Source organism: Opisthorchis viverrini (genome assembly GCF_000715545.1).
Source record: "Opisthorchis viverrini unplaced genomic scaffold opera_v5_3, whole genome shotgun sequence".
Taxonomy (NCBI): domain Eukaryota; kingdom Metazoa; phylum Platyhelminthes; class Trematoda; order Opisthorchiida; family Opisthorchiidae; genus Opisthorchis; species Opisthorchis viverrini.
In genome coordinates this window covers 2,010,039-2,028,350 of record NW_008751659.1, presented here as the reverse complement: position 1 = coordinate 2,028,350, position 18,312 = coordinate 2,010,039, and the positions used below count along the sequence as shown (strand labels likewise).

The window sequence follows — 18,312 nt, the reverse complement described above, 5'->3', positions numbered from 1 at the left end:
TCAGATAATGGGAGCACCTTCGCCTGAAGAGAGGCATCCGGATAAGCGGTGTACACAAGCATGGGAGGATTTGAGAATTCGTAGTCGGAGATCAAACAATTAATTCGGTAACGAGTCGCGAAGAAAGTGTTGCCATCAATAGGCCATTGGAGCTGGCCGACTGTGTGAGCGGAATAGGAACAGCGGAACACTAGAACTTGATAGGGTTGAGCACAGAAGCATCTCGCGCTTCCCAAAAATTATAGGACGCTCACATTACATTCACAACGGTCGTTCACCCAAAACAACCTAAATGGCTCCTTATTGACAGCCCTGGTGGTATCTGATGATGTGCAACGAGGATGCGGTGTGATTCTGAAGCTAAGAATAGTTGATGTATAGTTTCAGGATCTCGTTGCTTAGTGCGATGCTACATTATTTTAACATCGTCGTGGTTTAGCCGGTTTATGACTCCAAACAGGGCTCTATGCTGGCCTTATCGAGCCGGATTTACAAAGAATCATGCAGTTTAGTACATCGGCTCCGCGCAGACTGTCCTTGTTAACAAACACATCCGCAGGCATGTAGACGTCCAACCACAGCTGACAGGAACGTTAGTACCGAACATTGGCCGTTTCCAAATGCATGTGTTATTTTTAATCGAGAACGACAAGAACTTGTTGTTTTTTCGTATACAGTACTACAATCTGAAGCCAATAAAGGGACGAATTCTTAAACCTTGTTCTTTCTAATTTTGCTGGGTTCAGTATCTGAAAAATGACATCCATACACCATGCCCCAATCATTCTTTAACCCAGGAGCGAAAAGAGAAAGAGAATATGCAAGGGAAGTGATAATGGCATGATTAATGTTTTTAAATGAGCATACAAAGTCGCGTGAGTTTATCAATGAACACTTAAGATCGGCTAGCATAAGATCAACGGTACATACGGGAGGGGCTAGAGGGACTAGTGTCCCACAAGAGACACTTCCGTGGCGGTTTACTGCTTGAGTCCATAGAAACTGCGTCCGATGGAAAGTAGGACAGAAGATGCAGATACAAATGAACGTCGTTTATAGGGATTGGATGGACGAGGGAAGAGCAGAAAGTGAATAAAGACGACGTGTAGGCTATCATCATTGGTACAAAAGGGACGAATAAATGCCATTTGGTGGGGGGAGTGATTGGACTGAAAAAATCTACAACATGGGACAAGATATTAAGGAACATGGGCATGAAAATAAAATAAGTGTAAAACAGAAATGACAGAAGGATACGAATTAGAAATCAGTGCTGGTATATTAGACAAAGATGCACAGAGAGACAGGATTACTCAAAAGTAGACAAGCAATGCGAGAGGAACGGTGCGGAAAAAACGAACCAAGATGACATGTCCCTGGTTAATGCGAAAAGAATGGAGGCTTGCTTGACTGACCAAACGTTGATCTAGGTGATCAACTGGAAGGGACTCGATTGGTGCTCAACTGGTTAGTAAAGTTTTTCCGGATTTGGCTGAGTAGAAAAGCTGTATACTGGAACCGTTGTGCTTCGGTATTTGTCAAACCCTGAAAGTATACAACCAAGAAAAGTGTGTTGTTTTTACGAGGTTTGGCAGTAATAAATTAACCCGTCATTTCTCAGTAAACTGGAACCCGCAGTCCGCATATAAACCTCTGCAGTGAAACTCTATCCACGGATGGTGCACAACCTTTGGTCAACAATATGCCGCGCCTGAGATGGTTTTATGTGCAGGCAACAAACTGTGTGCACTGTGGTTCACAGGAACACCATTGTTTTCGGGGAACCAAGATGCACCTAGGCCTTAGTGTTGTTTTCGTGTCACATAGTAGCCATGCGCTTAAGCGGTCAAAGTTGAGTTATTTAAGTACGATTTATCGACCAGGACGAATCATCTTTGCATGATGCCCATCAAGCGGTGAGCACATGTTTACCGAGTGAAACCGGAGCAGTTGTGTTCAAAGCGAAGGGATGATTGAGAATGCGGATGCTGATAGACGGGTGTGTTCGGGATATCTTCCTCGGACAAGCACAAACAGTTTGGTTTTGATGGGGTCTCACCTGGAACGCAGCTGAATCCCTCGTTTATGTCAAAGAATTTTCAGCAATCTTATAAGCAGTGCATTGAGATTATGCAGGTAAAACGGTAGGTCAACAAAGAATTTGGCGAATTTGTAGGAACTTTCATCCACGCTGATGACCGTCAGATCGTGGCTACCAGCCTGGCGATTGCGGGTTCGAATATCCATGGAGGTTCACGAGATGCGCATTGCTGATGGTTTTGAATACGCATGAAACAGCTTTAGAGTCGTTCCCACCTAGACTAACTTCACTTACAGGCTGAAATCTTGAGTAAAGATTTCTCATCCGTTCTCAAACTATTTGCGTTGCACGAGTGGTTTGCATTCGCTCAAGATCCACCCAATGAGAGGGGCAAAGCTCAACATTAACAACCGGAAAATATGGACTATAATACATACAAGTGGCTTAATTTTGTATTAAAGAGATTGGTCGGTAGCCTCAAACCGACAACATTATCACACCACGTCTCTAGACAGTGGCGAGGCAGATTCCACAAGCATCAGTGACAGAAATTAATAGAAACCAACCGAAACCAGCCGGGAAATGATTCTGACTGCGTAGCTGAATAGGTCAGCGCAATCATAATGATCGTAGATCCGATTTGTGGCCAATCATACGGCTGGATAAAAATAGAGCGTTGTAACTCTGTTCGTGCTTTTCTGCTTCGCGAACCAAAAACGGGTGGACAGGCAATTGCCTGTGGCAAAACATGTCTGTTCATTTTCCTAAGCTGAACATGTACCAGTCTCTCCAGTAAATATTGCACGTTACTAACATCACGGCAAAAGTCTCATCGGAAATGTCAGTGACCTCAAACTCGAATATGACAGTAAAAACATGCAAACGTGCTAAACAACTTTGTAGTGCGTTTTATTTTCCGTCTAAAAAGTACAACAGAATACTAAACCTAGGGGGACGATAGCGCCTTAGCTGTGATATACTTAAATTCATTTATTATTCATGTGAAAATCCCCTCAATTCCAGAAATTTGTATCTTGCAAAAAGCGTATGCAAGGAACCCGTATTGAATAAATTGGGTGGTGCTGTTCCAGGAAATTTGTAGACGACTGAGAGAGGACATAAGGAGACTGACACATCGAAATTGATGGCGACATATGAAAGCTACGCAGGTAAACACCCTATGAACCAAGTTTCCAACCGTTTACGAGGAACGATGTACAAACTCGCTCTATCGATGATAATTCTTTGCTGCACCATATTCAACCCTATAATTTAAATGAAATCGGTCACCAAAAACCTATTTAAACTCCGATGCTCTACTGGCACAGGTCTGGACCATATAGAAGCAAGACTAACCACGCAAAAAAGGTCATGATGTATCTTCTGGGTTGAAAGTTATCCGTCTGTAGTCGCCCACACTTGGTACGCAAAGCTTCCCTAAACCGGTTTGCAATATAAACACCTCCTTACATTGTGTCACATTTTTAAGATGGAGTCGGTTTAAAAAGACGACACCAGAGGAAGAGACATATGTTAGCACCTCTGAAGGGTAGGACCATTACGGGGGAGACTTTACACTAAACTGTGGCTAATGGTTTGTGGTTATTTTTCACAGGGGTCTTCCAGGATTGGACTTCCGTACTTAGATCGTTTCATTCACGTAAGAAAAGTCCAAAAGACATAATTATAGCCAGCTGCACATTGAAAAGCATTTAACTACCAACGGTTACTAACCGCTTGATACAACAATAGTTCCAGTGTGCGCTTACATGTTGTTTATTAAATCCCTGCAAAGATGAGCAGCAAATTATCTCAAGGTCCTTCTCGGATTTCTACGGTTAGAATCATGCGGAATACAAAATTTTTCGTGCGAGTGCACAGCGTGAGCTTACGGAAGGCATGCAACGTTGAAACCAGTGCAATGAGATATTTAATAATCATCCCAAACCATAGAGTATTATGACGGCTGTGAGATTTCAGTTAAATTTAACATAGATTCAAGTGTATTGAACACAAATTATCTGGAGTTTGATTTGTTGTCACTACAGCTCTGCTGCACAAGCGTTTAGAGTAACTCAGGAGTTTGATGTTCGAAAAGCCACTCAGAGTGAGAAAACAGTAAAGTAAACTGTTTAGTAGCCGTGCTTAAAAGTGTATTTATAAATGTAGAAAAATGGCTAAATTAGAGTCGCATAACCTTGATGCTTATGAATTTACAGCGAAAGAGAGGGTCGAAAATCCAAACTTGTCATATACTACGGCAGCTTTGGAAATTGAACTTGGGAACAGAGGTTACCAGTTCATTGGCATCTAAAAGGCATGTGAATAGCAAGTTGAGAATGCCAGTAACATCTAAAGTGAAACACCAGAACTGACTGACAGACTTACTGCTTATCGATAGTGCGGCGATGCAAGTTCAACCTCAGCCTCGAGATCACGAACTCGGGCACGTAGTTGCTGCAGTTCCTGTTCACGTTGATGAAGTAAGTCCATGTCTAACTTCTTGTTCAGACTGATGGAGCAAGAAAACTGATATGGATAGAGAAGAAATTGGTAAAATTAATATAGAGTGTCAAGCGCAGTTGTCTTCTAATTCTGAGAAGCAATCGACCACAAAAGACACCATTGGATTTATCAGTGTCACTTGAAGCAAACACCAGCAATCAACTCCTCTCAAAGGCGATTTTTTCAATCAAAAATAATCTACCAGCAGCGAACAAAAATAGTTCTAATCAGAAAAAGTAATATTCTTGAGAAAACACCTCCTAAGTGAGATAATAGATGTGTATTAACTGACAAGCTTAAGGCTTTGACTAGATAAGAACGCTGCAGTGTCACACACTATGGGTGGAAGAAAATAAGTCTTGCTTCCAAAAAGCCCACAAATAAGAAGTGGACACACTGACGACTGACGTCGGTGTTAACAAGAGAAACAACTGGAACTCTTATTCATTCTGTTGCTCGATTGAATGTGTTGCATCAGTGGTGGGATGTCGAAAGTGTTTTCAATACCCTCATTAACCGCATGTTCCCCTGAGAGAGATTTCTGTGATATCCGAAGTATCAAACTAAAAATGAAATATGTAACGATTTTTCTTACAGTCTACTCAGTAGAAGAATAGCGCTTACGAAAGGTTAAACTGTCTCTCATTAGCATCAATATTATCTGAAAATTAAGTCAGTTAGTTTGGGGGTCAGGGATAACGCAAGAGCGATGGCAGCTTGGAAACTGCTCTTAGCTGACCAGCATCAAGTAGGATGGAACCGGTGATGAGGTGCTGAAAAGTTTTCAGCGATTTTGTGAGCAGCGTCCCCTGTCGAGAAAATTTGACCGTCAGCTACCTCTGTACAGTACTATGAATGCTCAATGACAGACCTCGACTTTATACGACCGCCTGATAGTAGATGTATATACTGATGATTGGTTTAAATGGAACTTGTCCAATATTCGCCATTTTCTTACAAATTCGATGTGTTCAGGGACCTCAAACATGGATGATCCTTGATAACTCTAAGGAACTCGCAAAGCAGTTATCTTGTGACCAGGTGTATATAACTGAATCCCAGTTAGTGTATTCTGCTTCAACCAGTGTTACTTGAAAGCTGGTTTCTTGTACCTCCATAGGTTTCTAAAAGTGATCTCATGATCCATGATTAAAACGCTTTTTCATCAACAAGGCCGAATCGAGATGGGCAAATGATAAATGACAAATGGGCGATAGGTTGAGGACACGGAGATTACTCACGGGATGCTCTCCCGTTCCGTTTGCACATGTGGTGATCAGTGTTTGGTCGCTACTCATAGATGCGATTCGCATCTCCAGTATCGTTGATCGCAAATCTGCTATCTCTGCGTCCGTGCTACGAATGTAGAGTTGAAGCCACCGGTGTAAATGTGCGAGCGCGTCGAGGCAGTCGGACATCTTGACCCTTACATTATCCATTTCATTTTCGGACAGTGTGGCTGCGTCATTGTCTAGTAGGTCTTGAAGTGCATTGAAGCGCTTCTGCACCGTAGTGACTAACGTCAGACCAGTGTTTGGTGTAGATGCCATTGAGGTGTCTAGATCCTGTCCTGAATTAGCTTGTGCTGCTTCCAAACACTGTTGTGTACGAGTCAGCTGTCCCATAACATCAGTAAAACGATCCTGGAAAGCTTTTAGTAGACCACGAACTTCGATGCAAGCGGGTGCTGAACACCTTCCAACGGGTTGCTGAATCGGAAAGCGAGGAAATAAGTTGGAACTCAAAAAATATAAATGAGTGGCATGAACGAAGTATAAACATATAAACACTTACCGATGTGACTGTTCCCCGGGCTTCTTCAGCTTCTCTTATAGCGAGCTTTAAAGATAGGTTCTCTTCTTCCAGAGTAGCAATTTGCTGTTGAAGTTTGGTGAAAGTTGAATGAGATCCTGTCCCATTGGTCTTCTTTTCTACTCCATTGGATGTACCATTTCGAAAGTTTGACCGAGATCGATCACGAGTGCGCCAGCTCAAGTCTTGGAAGCGAGCTTCAGAATATTCCCGCAGCATATCCTCGTAAAGGGCCTGAAAACAGTGGATCAGCAAATGAGAGTGACACGTGGAAATTTAATGAGACTGGCCTAGAAATGTGGCTGACTTCATGGTAAGATCAAGAGGTGTCAGTACATGGACAAAATCATGAGGTGTTATTTACCTGTCGTTAGGGGATAGACGTTCTCGACATTAGTGAGCCATATGCGCAGAAAACCTATCCAGCGATTATCATCCGTCCCACATGTAGCGTCCAATGAAAAGTCAGTGTCGGTGACTTTTGAGCGAAAAACTTGCGCAAACAAACTTCATTCTCAGTTGTGGACATTTCAGGGTCATCTGAAAGTTGGCGCTTTCTGTTTTTATGTCCGAAGTTTCTCCACACTACATGTAAACAACTCCCGTTTTACTCTCAATTGTCTAAGGCATTTCTTCTTGACAGATATATTCGGGTTATACAGGAGCGTTTACCACTGGTGTATTGCTTTACATTATAATGAATTTACTTATTTGTCAGGAAAACCGATCCCGGTCCTAATGAGGTTAACCACAGCTCAGTGCAATGGACATTGACAAATAATCTCTTACTATACACAAAATCTGTGAAAACCTGGATTCAGCTTAGAGGAGCGTTCCAACTGTCGGACAAAGGAAAATAATGGTCGTTACAAGCTATCATGTGATCGTGGCCTGTCCAATCAATGAATACGTGATATCCTTCCCTGGACTGAGCGGGCAGGGTCACATGATGTCCGTACACGGTACGATTACCAAGACTTTATGCAGTCCATTCATAAAGGTTACTAAGCAGGCACAATAGTGCGTGTGAAAGACGGAGTACAACATGAGGAAACTGTCGAATAGGGTTCGGGAGGCAGATGTAATCACCGAGTCTGGTGTGGCTTTGTTGGGCTACTTTGGCCATGGATGTGCAAACGATGTGAGATACGGGTGGGGAATAACAACACCAACAATAGAATCCTAATCAATGGAGATAAAAACCACGAGTCTCCTGTGTGAAGATAAACCAAGACTGTAAAGAAAAGTTAAGTGCAAATGGTGACGAAATAAATGTGCAACTAACTATACACAACAGCTAGTCGAAATCTTGTGTCCATCGCCAGTCTCGATGTGAACAGGTTCATGAAGTAGAGGTAGAGAGACAGCGTGCATGGTACTTCAGCTTACAGATTGCAAGGTTGGCTGTTATGTCGGCCGCCGACCAGTCCCAGTTGGAACAAACCACGTCGCATGTTGTGGTTAGGGGGTAGATGGAATCAAGTTTGACAAAATCAGATTATGAAACCCGAATTACGAGCATTTCGTGAGGTTTTTACGGATGACAGCAAAGTGGTTGGTTATTGGCGGGGCTCAACAAGCGAATTATGTACGAGGATGATACTAAGTAATCGCTTGTACTATGCGTATATTCAGTGGATTCCTACAGCAATTCAGTCCACGTTTAGTCAGGTTTAAATACAAGAAGCTGTACATCAAAAGATGGATTGCATGTCAAAAAGGGAGCGTCTACATCATAGAAAGTGATACGAGCTAGGATTAGCGGTTAACCAATACTAGTCCATTTAGTTCCAACTAACTAGGTTTCTTAGCTTGAGAAAATGCGGTACTCATATTAATGTCGGAAGAAGTTCACATCACGTGCTTTTCTTTTGCAGCATATGGCAATCGGGCCCTGAAGGAGTTCCTAAGAAATCCCATGGCAGACAGCTCCCACCAAATTTCCAAGTTTTTTCTTGAGGGGGGCCACCCCGTCTTTCTATGGAATTCACGTTTTTTTCCGCATTGCTGCGATATACAGCTGCCAACATCAAACAGAGGAGCAGGTGGCATTTTCGAATTGCATAAGATTAGGACGAAATCCAATCTAATGACTTGAATGCTCTAGACATGGTGAAACTGCCAAAACTACTTTAAATTCTGATGTAGGATCCTATTGTTAACTCAATTTGCAAGGTGTGAGGTCTACATTCTAGATTCTGGTATTTGGTTTGGACAGTGATCAGTGCTTGTTTGTGAATTTCTACGTATATATATACCACGGGTTGTATTTGACAGTGCCTTGTACGCTAATGGGTACAAGCCATGTCAAAAGCAATACACAAATAATAAAACCTAGCACTTCATCACCAGCCACAACAGTTATCATTTAGTAGCAAGCACTATGCACCAGGAGACAAAATAATTCAAGAAATGCTGAAAATCTTGCTTAAAATAATGATTCCCTCAGGATCGCAAAACTTTCAACAATCATGAACAGTACCCGGAACCCAATCCCCGGGAGAAATTAAAACTCTCCTTCCTACTTTGGACCTTTTCTCGTGGGGATAAGAGTACACATGTCTATCCACAAGTCCTGCTATAAACCTCATGGGATAGGACAGGGCTTTTTACCGAAAGTGTCGTCGTGTTCGGTTTTTTGTTTTACCTAGCATATTAGATATGAAAGCGCCGACTGATATTTAACCTTGAAGCCGATACTCCCAAATGAAAATGCGCACTCCTATCCGATTGTCTGAAAGCAGACTGACGAAAGATATTGGAACAGTTGAGAGTTCCAGACCCATAACATTGTTTGTCATCTGGCACCCTAAATTACAGATCTATATTAACTTCATCCAGTATCTGGCGCTAAGCCTGACAGTACATACGCATTACCATGAGCACGGTCTCATACCGTTTCATGTAGCACGCAGAATACTGCTAAGCTTGTTCGCTTTATTCAAACACATATGTGAACAAGATTGAGATGACAAAGTTCACCCGGAGGAATATCAGACAAGGTAACCTTTAAACATGTTTACATATAGTAACAATACAAATGAACAGCAACTCAACCTTGGTTGCATTAAATTAGCACCAAGTTAAGCGGTGAAACTTCGGATGTCACGGCTTCGTGGACATATATAACTAAGAGTCCCTGACTTTTAACCAGATGGTTAGTATTCCTAGGAATATATACGAAAGATTAGCTTTGGAAAAGTTTTATTCTGGTGCTCACCTGTAATCGTACGATGCCTCTTTGAGCACTGGCTTCGTTTGCTTGTAAAATAGACAAACGGTCCATCAGTGCCCGGTGCTCCGCTTCTAACTGCCCGATTCGCATTGTTTGATCGTGTAGACGAGTTCTGTCCAATTGGGCCGCTTCAGTCAGCGAGGCATTTGTGGCTTCAGATTTGATTAACTGAAATTTTGTCAGAAAACGCATTTGACGGGATGGTTTCGGTTGGGCATATCCGTTTTTACTGTTGGTGTGCGACAGCATTTGGCAGCAAATCGATGGAAAGAGACGACTGGGAAACGTGCACGATAACAAAGCTTAGAAACCTGGTATAGGCAGATATTTCTGTTTCAACAGGAGTGACAAGCGTATGTCGCTGAAAATGTCAATAAAAGAGCGAATTATTGTAGACGCGCAGGGAAAAGTTTGGACACTCAACTTCCCAAGCCATACATATGTATGTATGTAATTTTCAGCATTGATGAAGTGAAAATTTATTCCACCTTGGTAAACGAGAACGTTGGATGAACTGTAAAACGCATAAGAAGTATATTAGTCTCTTACTTGGTCCTCGTTATTCCAGAGAAACTTTAAGTGTGTTATATCGACATATACGAACTTAGTTTAGCTTACAGCTGTTTGTAGTTCCAGGTTTTCTCTGGTGTCAAGACCAGCGTTCGGTCCCAGCGAATGACGGTTAGAAGACCCATCGGCATCTGATCCTTGTATATCCATAGCGACGAGTAACCGCCGTCTAAGGGCTGCCTCCGTCCTTCTGGCGGCTGATAGACTGGTTTCAGCAGCTCTGGCCTCGGCTCGAGCACGTGCAAGGTCGTCGGTTACCTCAAGCACGCGACGTTCCAACTCTTGTCGACGACGCTATGAAACGCTGAGATGTGCTTTGGCTACTTCCAAATCACTGGTCTCCCGCAACTCCTGCAACTGAGCGCTGTAATGTTTTGGCGTCTTTGTGTTAATTTCTATGCTTGGCTTTGGCGCAGCTGAATCAACTGGGGCAGAAGATGGCCGCAAGTTAGCTGAATAGAAACAAATACATGATTTACCATATAAGGCAATTGCAAACTACGAGAGCAATTATCATTTGGTATCGAATTCTGGGCCAATTTCAGCAAGTTTTAGCGAGCGAAATCATATCAAGAAAACAAGGCTTGATGTTCATTTGTCTTTGTAGTTTTTACAAGTTGAACCTTACTCGTCATGTTGGGATAATCTACTGCTACAGTATGTCTTTACGTTTCTATAGAAGAATGTCGCATAAAAGACGGATTCTTTGTTTATGAACAAGACCAGTCACACTAAACAGCAAGAATCGGTACTGTCCTTTTTGGTAGGGCGGTAGATAGGTCCCTCTTGATATTGCATCCATAAGAGATACATATGAGAAAATGTATCACGAATACAATGGGTGATCAAGGAGATCCAAGGGCAGATGATTAGTAAGCAGCTAAATGGCAAAAACCGAGTAGGTCTACAGGCTTAATATCCCGATTCACAGATGGCAGACGGCTAAATACTGCGTAAACCAATACGTTGGCTGCCGGGGCTAGAACTCGGTGTTTACTGCACATGAGCCGAACTGGCAAATATGTAACAGCAAACCCATTTTGGCTCAAGTTTAGACATATTAACCGGTGCAATCATGAACCTTGGGTAGACGGCGTGCTTTGGCTTAACGGTTTGTCATCTAGTTTGAAGGTATAGCGTTTTCAAAACTAGTGGACTCGTGCATTTTTCCAGGCAGTGTGCGAGCAGAAGCGAAACCGGATCTGTTAAATACGGTTGACCGATATTTTAGAGGGAGTTGTAAAAGAGGATACCCCATGTTAAAATAATCAATGAAGCCACGAGAACCCATTATTCAGTGAAACTCTAGGCATCATTATTTAGCACTCAACATCAGTCTTCGTTGAAATGACATAGATGCTGCAAAACCCTGCCTGTTGAGAAAAGTCAAACTGGATGCGAACAAGCAGTCACTTATAATCGGTCCCTTGACAAGAATAGGCCCAATTGAAACGTCCGAATGACACACAACTACTATTGAATTTTGAGTAGCATATGTGAGGACCACCAGCTGCAGACTACTGTGGAACTAGTCGAAAAGCAGAACTGTGGAGACGCCATTGGATAAAATTTGCTGCCGGTCCATCCACAACTGGACAGTAAATTAGGTATTTGCGTGTAAACTCCTCGATGAATCACCAACTAATAACTGATTCCTAAGTTGTCTCACATATTATGCTCGTAATACCTTCAGTTTACTAAAGTGCCCTACAAGATACAAAGCGCCCGTTGAAAAGCGACTTCTAGTTCAAACAAATAGAGTTTGGAATGCGAATTGGACCATGAAGATTTCTCACCAGAAGACGATAACCGACCATCACATTCACTTGTCATAGCGATGGGCTGGGTGTGCAACCTGAAATGCCGGGAAAGAAGAAAGGGCATTCACGAAAAAAACATTCTACGGAAGGGTTCAACCGAATGCACGTGAAAAGTGAATTGAAGTTGGCACCAGAACGGGTTTCAGGTTGAAGGACAGGGTATTGTATGGCTAAGAGAATGTGAATTCAGTGCTAGCGTGAGACTGTGTAGTGAGTAGATGCCATTCGTAGGTTACACAGGAATGTCTACGAAGATCAACAACACAGATTAGATAGGAATGGGGGTTTTGTTTGAACTGTAAGGTGACAACACGCGTGAAGATTTCTAGGAATGTTCAGAAGAACAGTCAAAAGGAAACGTTGGATGCGAATTCTAGTGATCTGGAAGCGTAACCATAATTATCAAATTGTTTGTTCGCACGCGATGCCAAATTGTCATCTCGTTTCATAACCAGATGGTTGTGCCTAAGCTTTTGTAAACGATATTAGTCGGTGACTCTGCTTTCCATCCTCCAAATGAACTTGTTCTGCTAGTGAGAACCCGATGAATAAACGGTTTGAATGAGGATCGTAAACTTTACGTCCTTTAGTGCGACAAGTTTCTCTATGCTTTCTAACAAACGCGTGACTAGATACAACTCGTCATTAGTGGGGATAATGTCGTAACTGATGTAAATACAACTATGATAGAGTTCCCAATACTTGAGTAGTGTCGAGGATACTACTGTCGTTTACACAGTTGTAAATATTGCACTAAACTGTCAATGTTTGTCGAATAGGGTAGCAGAGGGATTCATTTGATGATGAGTCCAAACAATTTAGGCAGACTGAGAAAGCATGAGTAAACCAATTTGCCACAAAAAAAGCGTAACGGAAGTTGAATAGTTAAAAAGCAATTCAACAGCCGGAAAAAACAGAGCGTCGAGACATTGGACAGGTAGGTGATCCGCACCATTCAGAAATAAAAAACAAAGTGAAGAATGTTTTTGCTGATATTGCCACGTGGCTGAAAATACGGATAGGTTGCCGACTAAGTCCTTCACGTGGCAAGCTGACCCTAACCAATTTATGGTGAGTTTAGTTTGAAGGAAACTCGCTGTACTCAATTCCAGGGTACGAATCTAATGAGTTGGACAGACGGGAGAACATTTGAAGGAATAAGGTGACCGGGAGGATTTTTGTGGGCGTTCACAACCGCCTAAGTGGCGTATTACAGCCATATCCCCCGCTTGGTGGGTTTAGTGGATCATGCTCCGTTGGGTGGAATTTTGCAAAACACGGTCTGAACTCATAGGTTTACCAACTAAACATTTTAATGGGCTAGCTGTATTGAGCATTTTTATCTCTATTTTTGTTTTAAAAACAGTGAAAACCTATATCAGACAAACTCAAAACAAGGTAAGCAAAAAATGACAGATGAGTCGAATTTTCCATGATGCTGCAACTTCTGGTAGCTAAAAAAAGGAAAGTCTAGTTTATCAATTTGATGTAGTTGATGAGTACTTTTCCAGAGCGGAGAACCAACATCCATAGTCGAAGTGCGCGAACTCAGCGCCACGTTCCAAAGGATCCACTTAGACAACAAAGGATACGTTATTCAGTAAACAATTCCGGTTAACTGATAAACAAACCCATCTCGGTTGGACAATCGACTACAAAGATGTTACACTGAATGACACGAGATTTCATCCACAAACGACCAGATTCTCTCAGGTCCAGATTGCCTTAACCACAGCACTACATTCGTTTCAAACAAGCTAAGTGTGATTTATCAAACAGTACCTGCATAATGACAGATGGCTTTTGTGGGAAAGTATCTACTACGTACGTCACAACATCTGCTAGGAAAAAAATGGGGTTTGGTTACCCAGGAGGCCAGGTAATGGATGTGGCACTAGCTGTGATAGTTCCTATCATGGTTGTCATAAAAGTTAGTTAGCGCTGTGGATCCACGCCGACCCTGAAAACTTCATCCAAATAGGTGGTGTTTTGTCACTCACGTGTCATGATTGTCAGGTGACACAAACGGGTTGAGAGCCCTGGTATGGATAATAGGCTTCACATGATCTTCCGTTACTGCCGCATCTTAAGGGCCGGTCATACACCAAGAACGCTAAACTCAATCATCATTGTCTTCATACTTATTCATCGGTCATCTGCATGTATGTTTCGTTGATGAAGGGGAAATCGGGAAAGCGGAGCCCTAAGTGAACATGTTGAGGCGTTGTTCCCTCCAGGATCGCAGATCAGGGTTATGGGTATCTTACTAGTGATCCGGAGGGGGCTAGTCATGTTTTAAAGGTTATATCAAGTCAAAAATCAAATAAGGAGGAAACCAGAAAGGTAAGCTGTTCATTTACACATTTGAAAACTGAGGTCCTCTAGCTTAATTGTTGGGAAAGATCACCGAAATTTTTGCCAAAAATTTGGATGCCACTTTGTAAGACACGTAGAAAATGTAAATAAACACCAAAGAAGAAGTTACCCGGGCTTATTTTGCGGAAGAAGTTCACTCGTCACTTCACTCTGGAATAAAAAGTAAATCAGGATAACGTAAGCCACACTTACATCGTCAAATGAGGACAGTCGAAATAAAAATTCCCAAATTCCAATTAAATAGCCTCAATGAATTCTAGAGGTGAACCTGATAAAGTAAAGTCCAATAGTGCAACCTCGTTAACCCCCATTTGGTGTGTACCAACCACCACCAATAACACACGGCAACAAAGTTACCCTACTGGTTGAGAGCAGCCGGGACGGAATTGAGCCAGACAATTGGCGCTGTAGACGTTGTATAATTCGCTCAGTTAGAGCGCCGAAAGAATTGAATTTTTCTGCTTCAGGTAGCACAGCAAAATAGACTGACGGTTCCACAAGCGCCAACCGTCGGTCACACAGAGGCGGTCGAAAGGTAGAAAGTTGCTCAAGCGGTTTTAGAATGCTTCCCATAAAGTGGTGTTCCCTGTCGGTGTTTGAAAGAGAGTGGTCCAAGTCATCATCAATTCCCAAATCTTGACTCGTATGACACCATAGGTGAGCCAGTTGAATAACCACACATGGCAATTTGCACATCTTGTTCCTGTATTCCTCCAGGTAACGTAGTAACCCCCGTACTGTGATCCGGTTTGCCGAATTAAGAGGCGCCAGACTGAGGATTCGAGCGGATTTAGAAAGACGGTCTTTCATTTCGGATGGATGTGGATGAATCCGGAGTAACTCCAGCACAGCTGCATGATAGACGCGCAGGAGAACAAAAGATTCCGTGTCTTGTGAGTAATTGAAACGCTGTCTTGGTATCCATACTGTCCCACCCGTCACCCGTTTGTTTTTATAGTTGGATAACACATTTAACGCTGTCTGAATTCGCAGGAGATGAGAGCTCCTATCCTGTTGACAACCAAAAAGCAAATTCAACAGAAACTCCTTGTAAAACAGAGCTGTCATCCACAACCGGTCCGCAGGCCAGGTATGTATAGTGGAGTCTACTGTAGCCGGCCACACGCCAGTGAGTAGCCACACTCCATGAGCCAGTTCACCAATATAATAACATAAAACACTGGCAACAGTATCACGTGACCGCAGGGTATGGTACTTACACGAAAGAGCGCTTTTGAACTGCAAGCTTGAAGGTAATAGATAACTGTGGCAACAGGTGTCGGACGTGTTGGCTGCAGACGGGATAACGCAGGCTGGCTCGAAATGCATCGCACATAGAAGGCGAAACAGCGTATTCAGAGCAAGGTATTTGTCGTTGCCAGCCAGACGACATATACTGTTGGCAACTTGGGGATTCAGGGCTGAGGTCAGAGCGTCGAGCACCGTGTGGGAACAGGTTGACAAAAGTGATTCCGTGAGGCATTCCCACAGTCTTGCTTTTATCCTCAAGCAGAGACGCAGCTGGGCTGCTAGTATACCAAGCGTGCCACGCGAGTTCAACGACGCAGGCGAATCATCCGATGGAGAGAGTTCTTTCAAAACCGAGAAGAGAACTTCGCTGTGAGCAACATGTTGATATAGAGTGCCAGAAAGTAGTTGACAACTAGATCGAATGCGTTCTGAAAGAATTTCCTTCAGGAGCGGTGTACGCATACGTGGAAGTCCTCTTCTGTTATTTTCACAGGGTCCATTGGCACCATTCTGATCTTGAAAAAGCCGTAAGGCAATAAGTGTAAGATGCTTCGAAGGCAGATAGAAGAGGTCGGTCGCACTAATGATCCAGTTCGTCGTTATTTTACTGGAGTAAACTAGGTTAGTAAGAAGACTTCTTGAAAGCGTGTTATATGGCTTTCCTTTCCATCTGCAACCCATAGAGGATCTGACGTCGGGTAACTGTGCTGGAGTTTCAGAACTTATCATCGGAATAATAAGACATTCTTCGGTAGATAAAGTAGTCGATGGGATGCTTGATATACGCAGCAGGGACAAACCAAGCAGAGCTGTTTCAAGCCACCTCTGCTTGGCCATCGCAGATTTTTCAAGCAAAGTGTTACGGCGACCAGACTTGGGTGTTGGGGGATCATATTTAAGCCAATAATCGATATTGTTCAATAAAAAAGCCTGAAAAGATTCAGCGCTACTTTGTGTCATCAGTAATTTGTCGTCAGTTGAATCCTTTTTTAAAGGCCTCTGCAATTCCTCTAATGTTTGCATCGCTAGTGCATCTGCATTCATTTTAAGCCTATGAATCGTAGCGGAAATGCCAAAGCAGTCGTTTTGTTGAGGTTTGTTTTGTTGGCCAGTTGAACAATGAGAAGAGAAGCAACTGGATTCAAATAGATGCACAAATATTATTGCTTCTTGGTGAATTGTACACACAAGTTCGAAGGAGAGAGTGCCAAAACTTGTCCAGTCAGGTATGTCGGGTAGTTGTACGGGTTTGTGGGCTGATATTTTACCAGCAAATTCGGTGAGTCTACTATCAGCTCCAACAACATCCATCTTTTTCGTAGTAGTGGCACCAAAACCAAACAGTGAAGCAAAGTCAAACGTTCTAGATTTTGGCTGCGTCGTTGGCTGAAGTTTGTGAGCAGTGCCGGCTTCAGAAGGCGAGTCATCATCACCAGTCTGATAGTTACTTTGTGCCACTTGAAGTGGTTTGCGACTAACAGGCTTCCAGTCGCAAAAGCTAATTACTTCACTGATATCCTCGGTCAAGTCTTCATGCTTTGGAGGATATCTCTGCTGGATAAAATCCACATCTCGAATTAGTTCACGCGCTTGTTTGTTAGCAAGGTGTGCTACGTTTTGCATAGGGCCCACGTGGAACTGAAAACCTGCCTCGTACTCGTCCTCTTCATCTGATGGACTCGTGACAGGTGATGAGTGATGTTCGTGGTCTGGCTCTTCCGCACGGCGAAGTACACCAGTACTCTGTGCTGTTGTCTTGGTTATAGGGAAAATACTTTTCTCCAGAACAGTATGACGACCAACTGGCTGAGATTGACCATGTGTGGGTGATTGCTCCTTATTTGTGCACAATTTTGTCTCAAAAAGCGGTGGGGTTTCTTGATCTCTACTGGTTGCTCTCTCTTCAACCGTCAGAGTTACTGGACGGATCTCATGAATGGGTACACGGGAAAGTTTTGGTTCATCGCCAACCTGAACGGGTGGTTGTTCAATCTTTACATGGCATTGCTGATTGTCCTCCCCTTTTAGTTTGCGAATTATATGAGATATGATATCCAGTGAACTATGGTCCTCTTCACCTATGAGTCGTTCGGTAGCAGGTAGAAGTGGTTGTTTGTCAGTTTGGTCGACGGATGTTACTGCACACAGCTGAAATAGAGTGCATGTTGATGGGGTAGCATATTACCAACACAAGTGATTAGAGCTTAGAGTTCATAGACTGCAACATCAGACTGAATGGGTTAAAGGACCAATAGGTATCAGGAGGCTATGGAAGCAAGATTTTAGAAAAGCATCGAAGACGGATATTGTTAGATACTAGCATATGGTGTAGGATGCTCAGTACCACGTAACCAGTACCTACATACCGCTTGTTGAGGTGTACTAATAAACACATCTGTAATGCATGCTTATAAACCTAGTCGATATACGAGTGGCCATTTGGTAACGAGAAGCCACCGTGATAACGATCATTTCCAAGTGTCTGTCTTTTAATTTAGAGGCAAGTTTGATCACTTCAGTCCAAAGAGACCGTCTGGGATTTTGAAACCACGTTGGGAACACCTAATTAGAATGGGCAACTGGGTAGTATGATTACGGTTGTCATGGTGGAGAATACGGCAGGAAACAGGGCCATACGAAAGACTTCCATACCTTAATTAACGCAAAATGTACAAGTTGATGTTTCCAAGTCTCATGTATAG

General features: G+C 42.9%; 1 protein-coding gene across 1 annotated transcript in view; it reads right to left on the bottom strand.

The window, feature by feature from the left end:
- Positions 1-823: 823 nt before the first annotated feature.
- The window catches only part of T265_00320 (hypothetical protein), a gene marked incomplete at both ends in the record, with an annotated part of 56,021 nt that continues 38,532 nt past the window's right edge, over positions 824-18,312 (bottom strand). The window contains 8 exons of the mRNA XM_009164065.1: positions 824-1,545; positions 4,430-4,570; positions 5,788-6,255; positions 6,341-6,592; positions 9,579-9,761; positions 10,212-10,457; positions 14,717-15,468; positions 15,580-17,758. Coding sequence (XP_009162329.1) covers positions 4,433-4,570; positions 5,788-6,255; positions 6,341-6,592; positions 9,579-9,761; positions 10,212-10,457; positions 14,717-15,468; positions 15,580-17,758 — 4,218 coding nt within the window. The remainder of the gene's footprint in view (positions 1,546-4,429; positions 4,571-5,787; positions 6,256-6,340; positions 6,593-9,578; positions 9,762-10,211; positions 10,458-14,716; positions 15,469-15,579; positions 17,759-18,312) is intronic.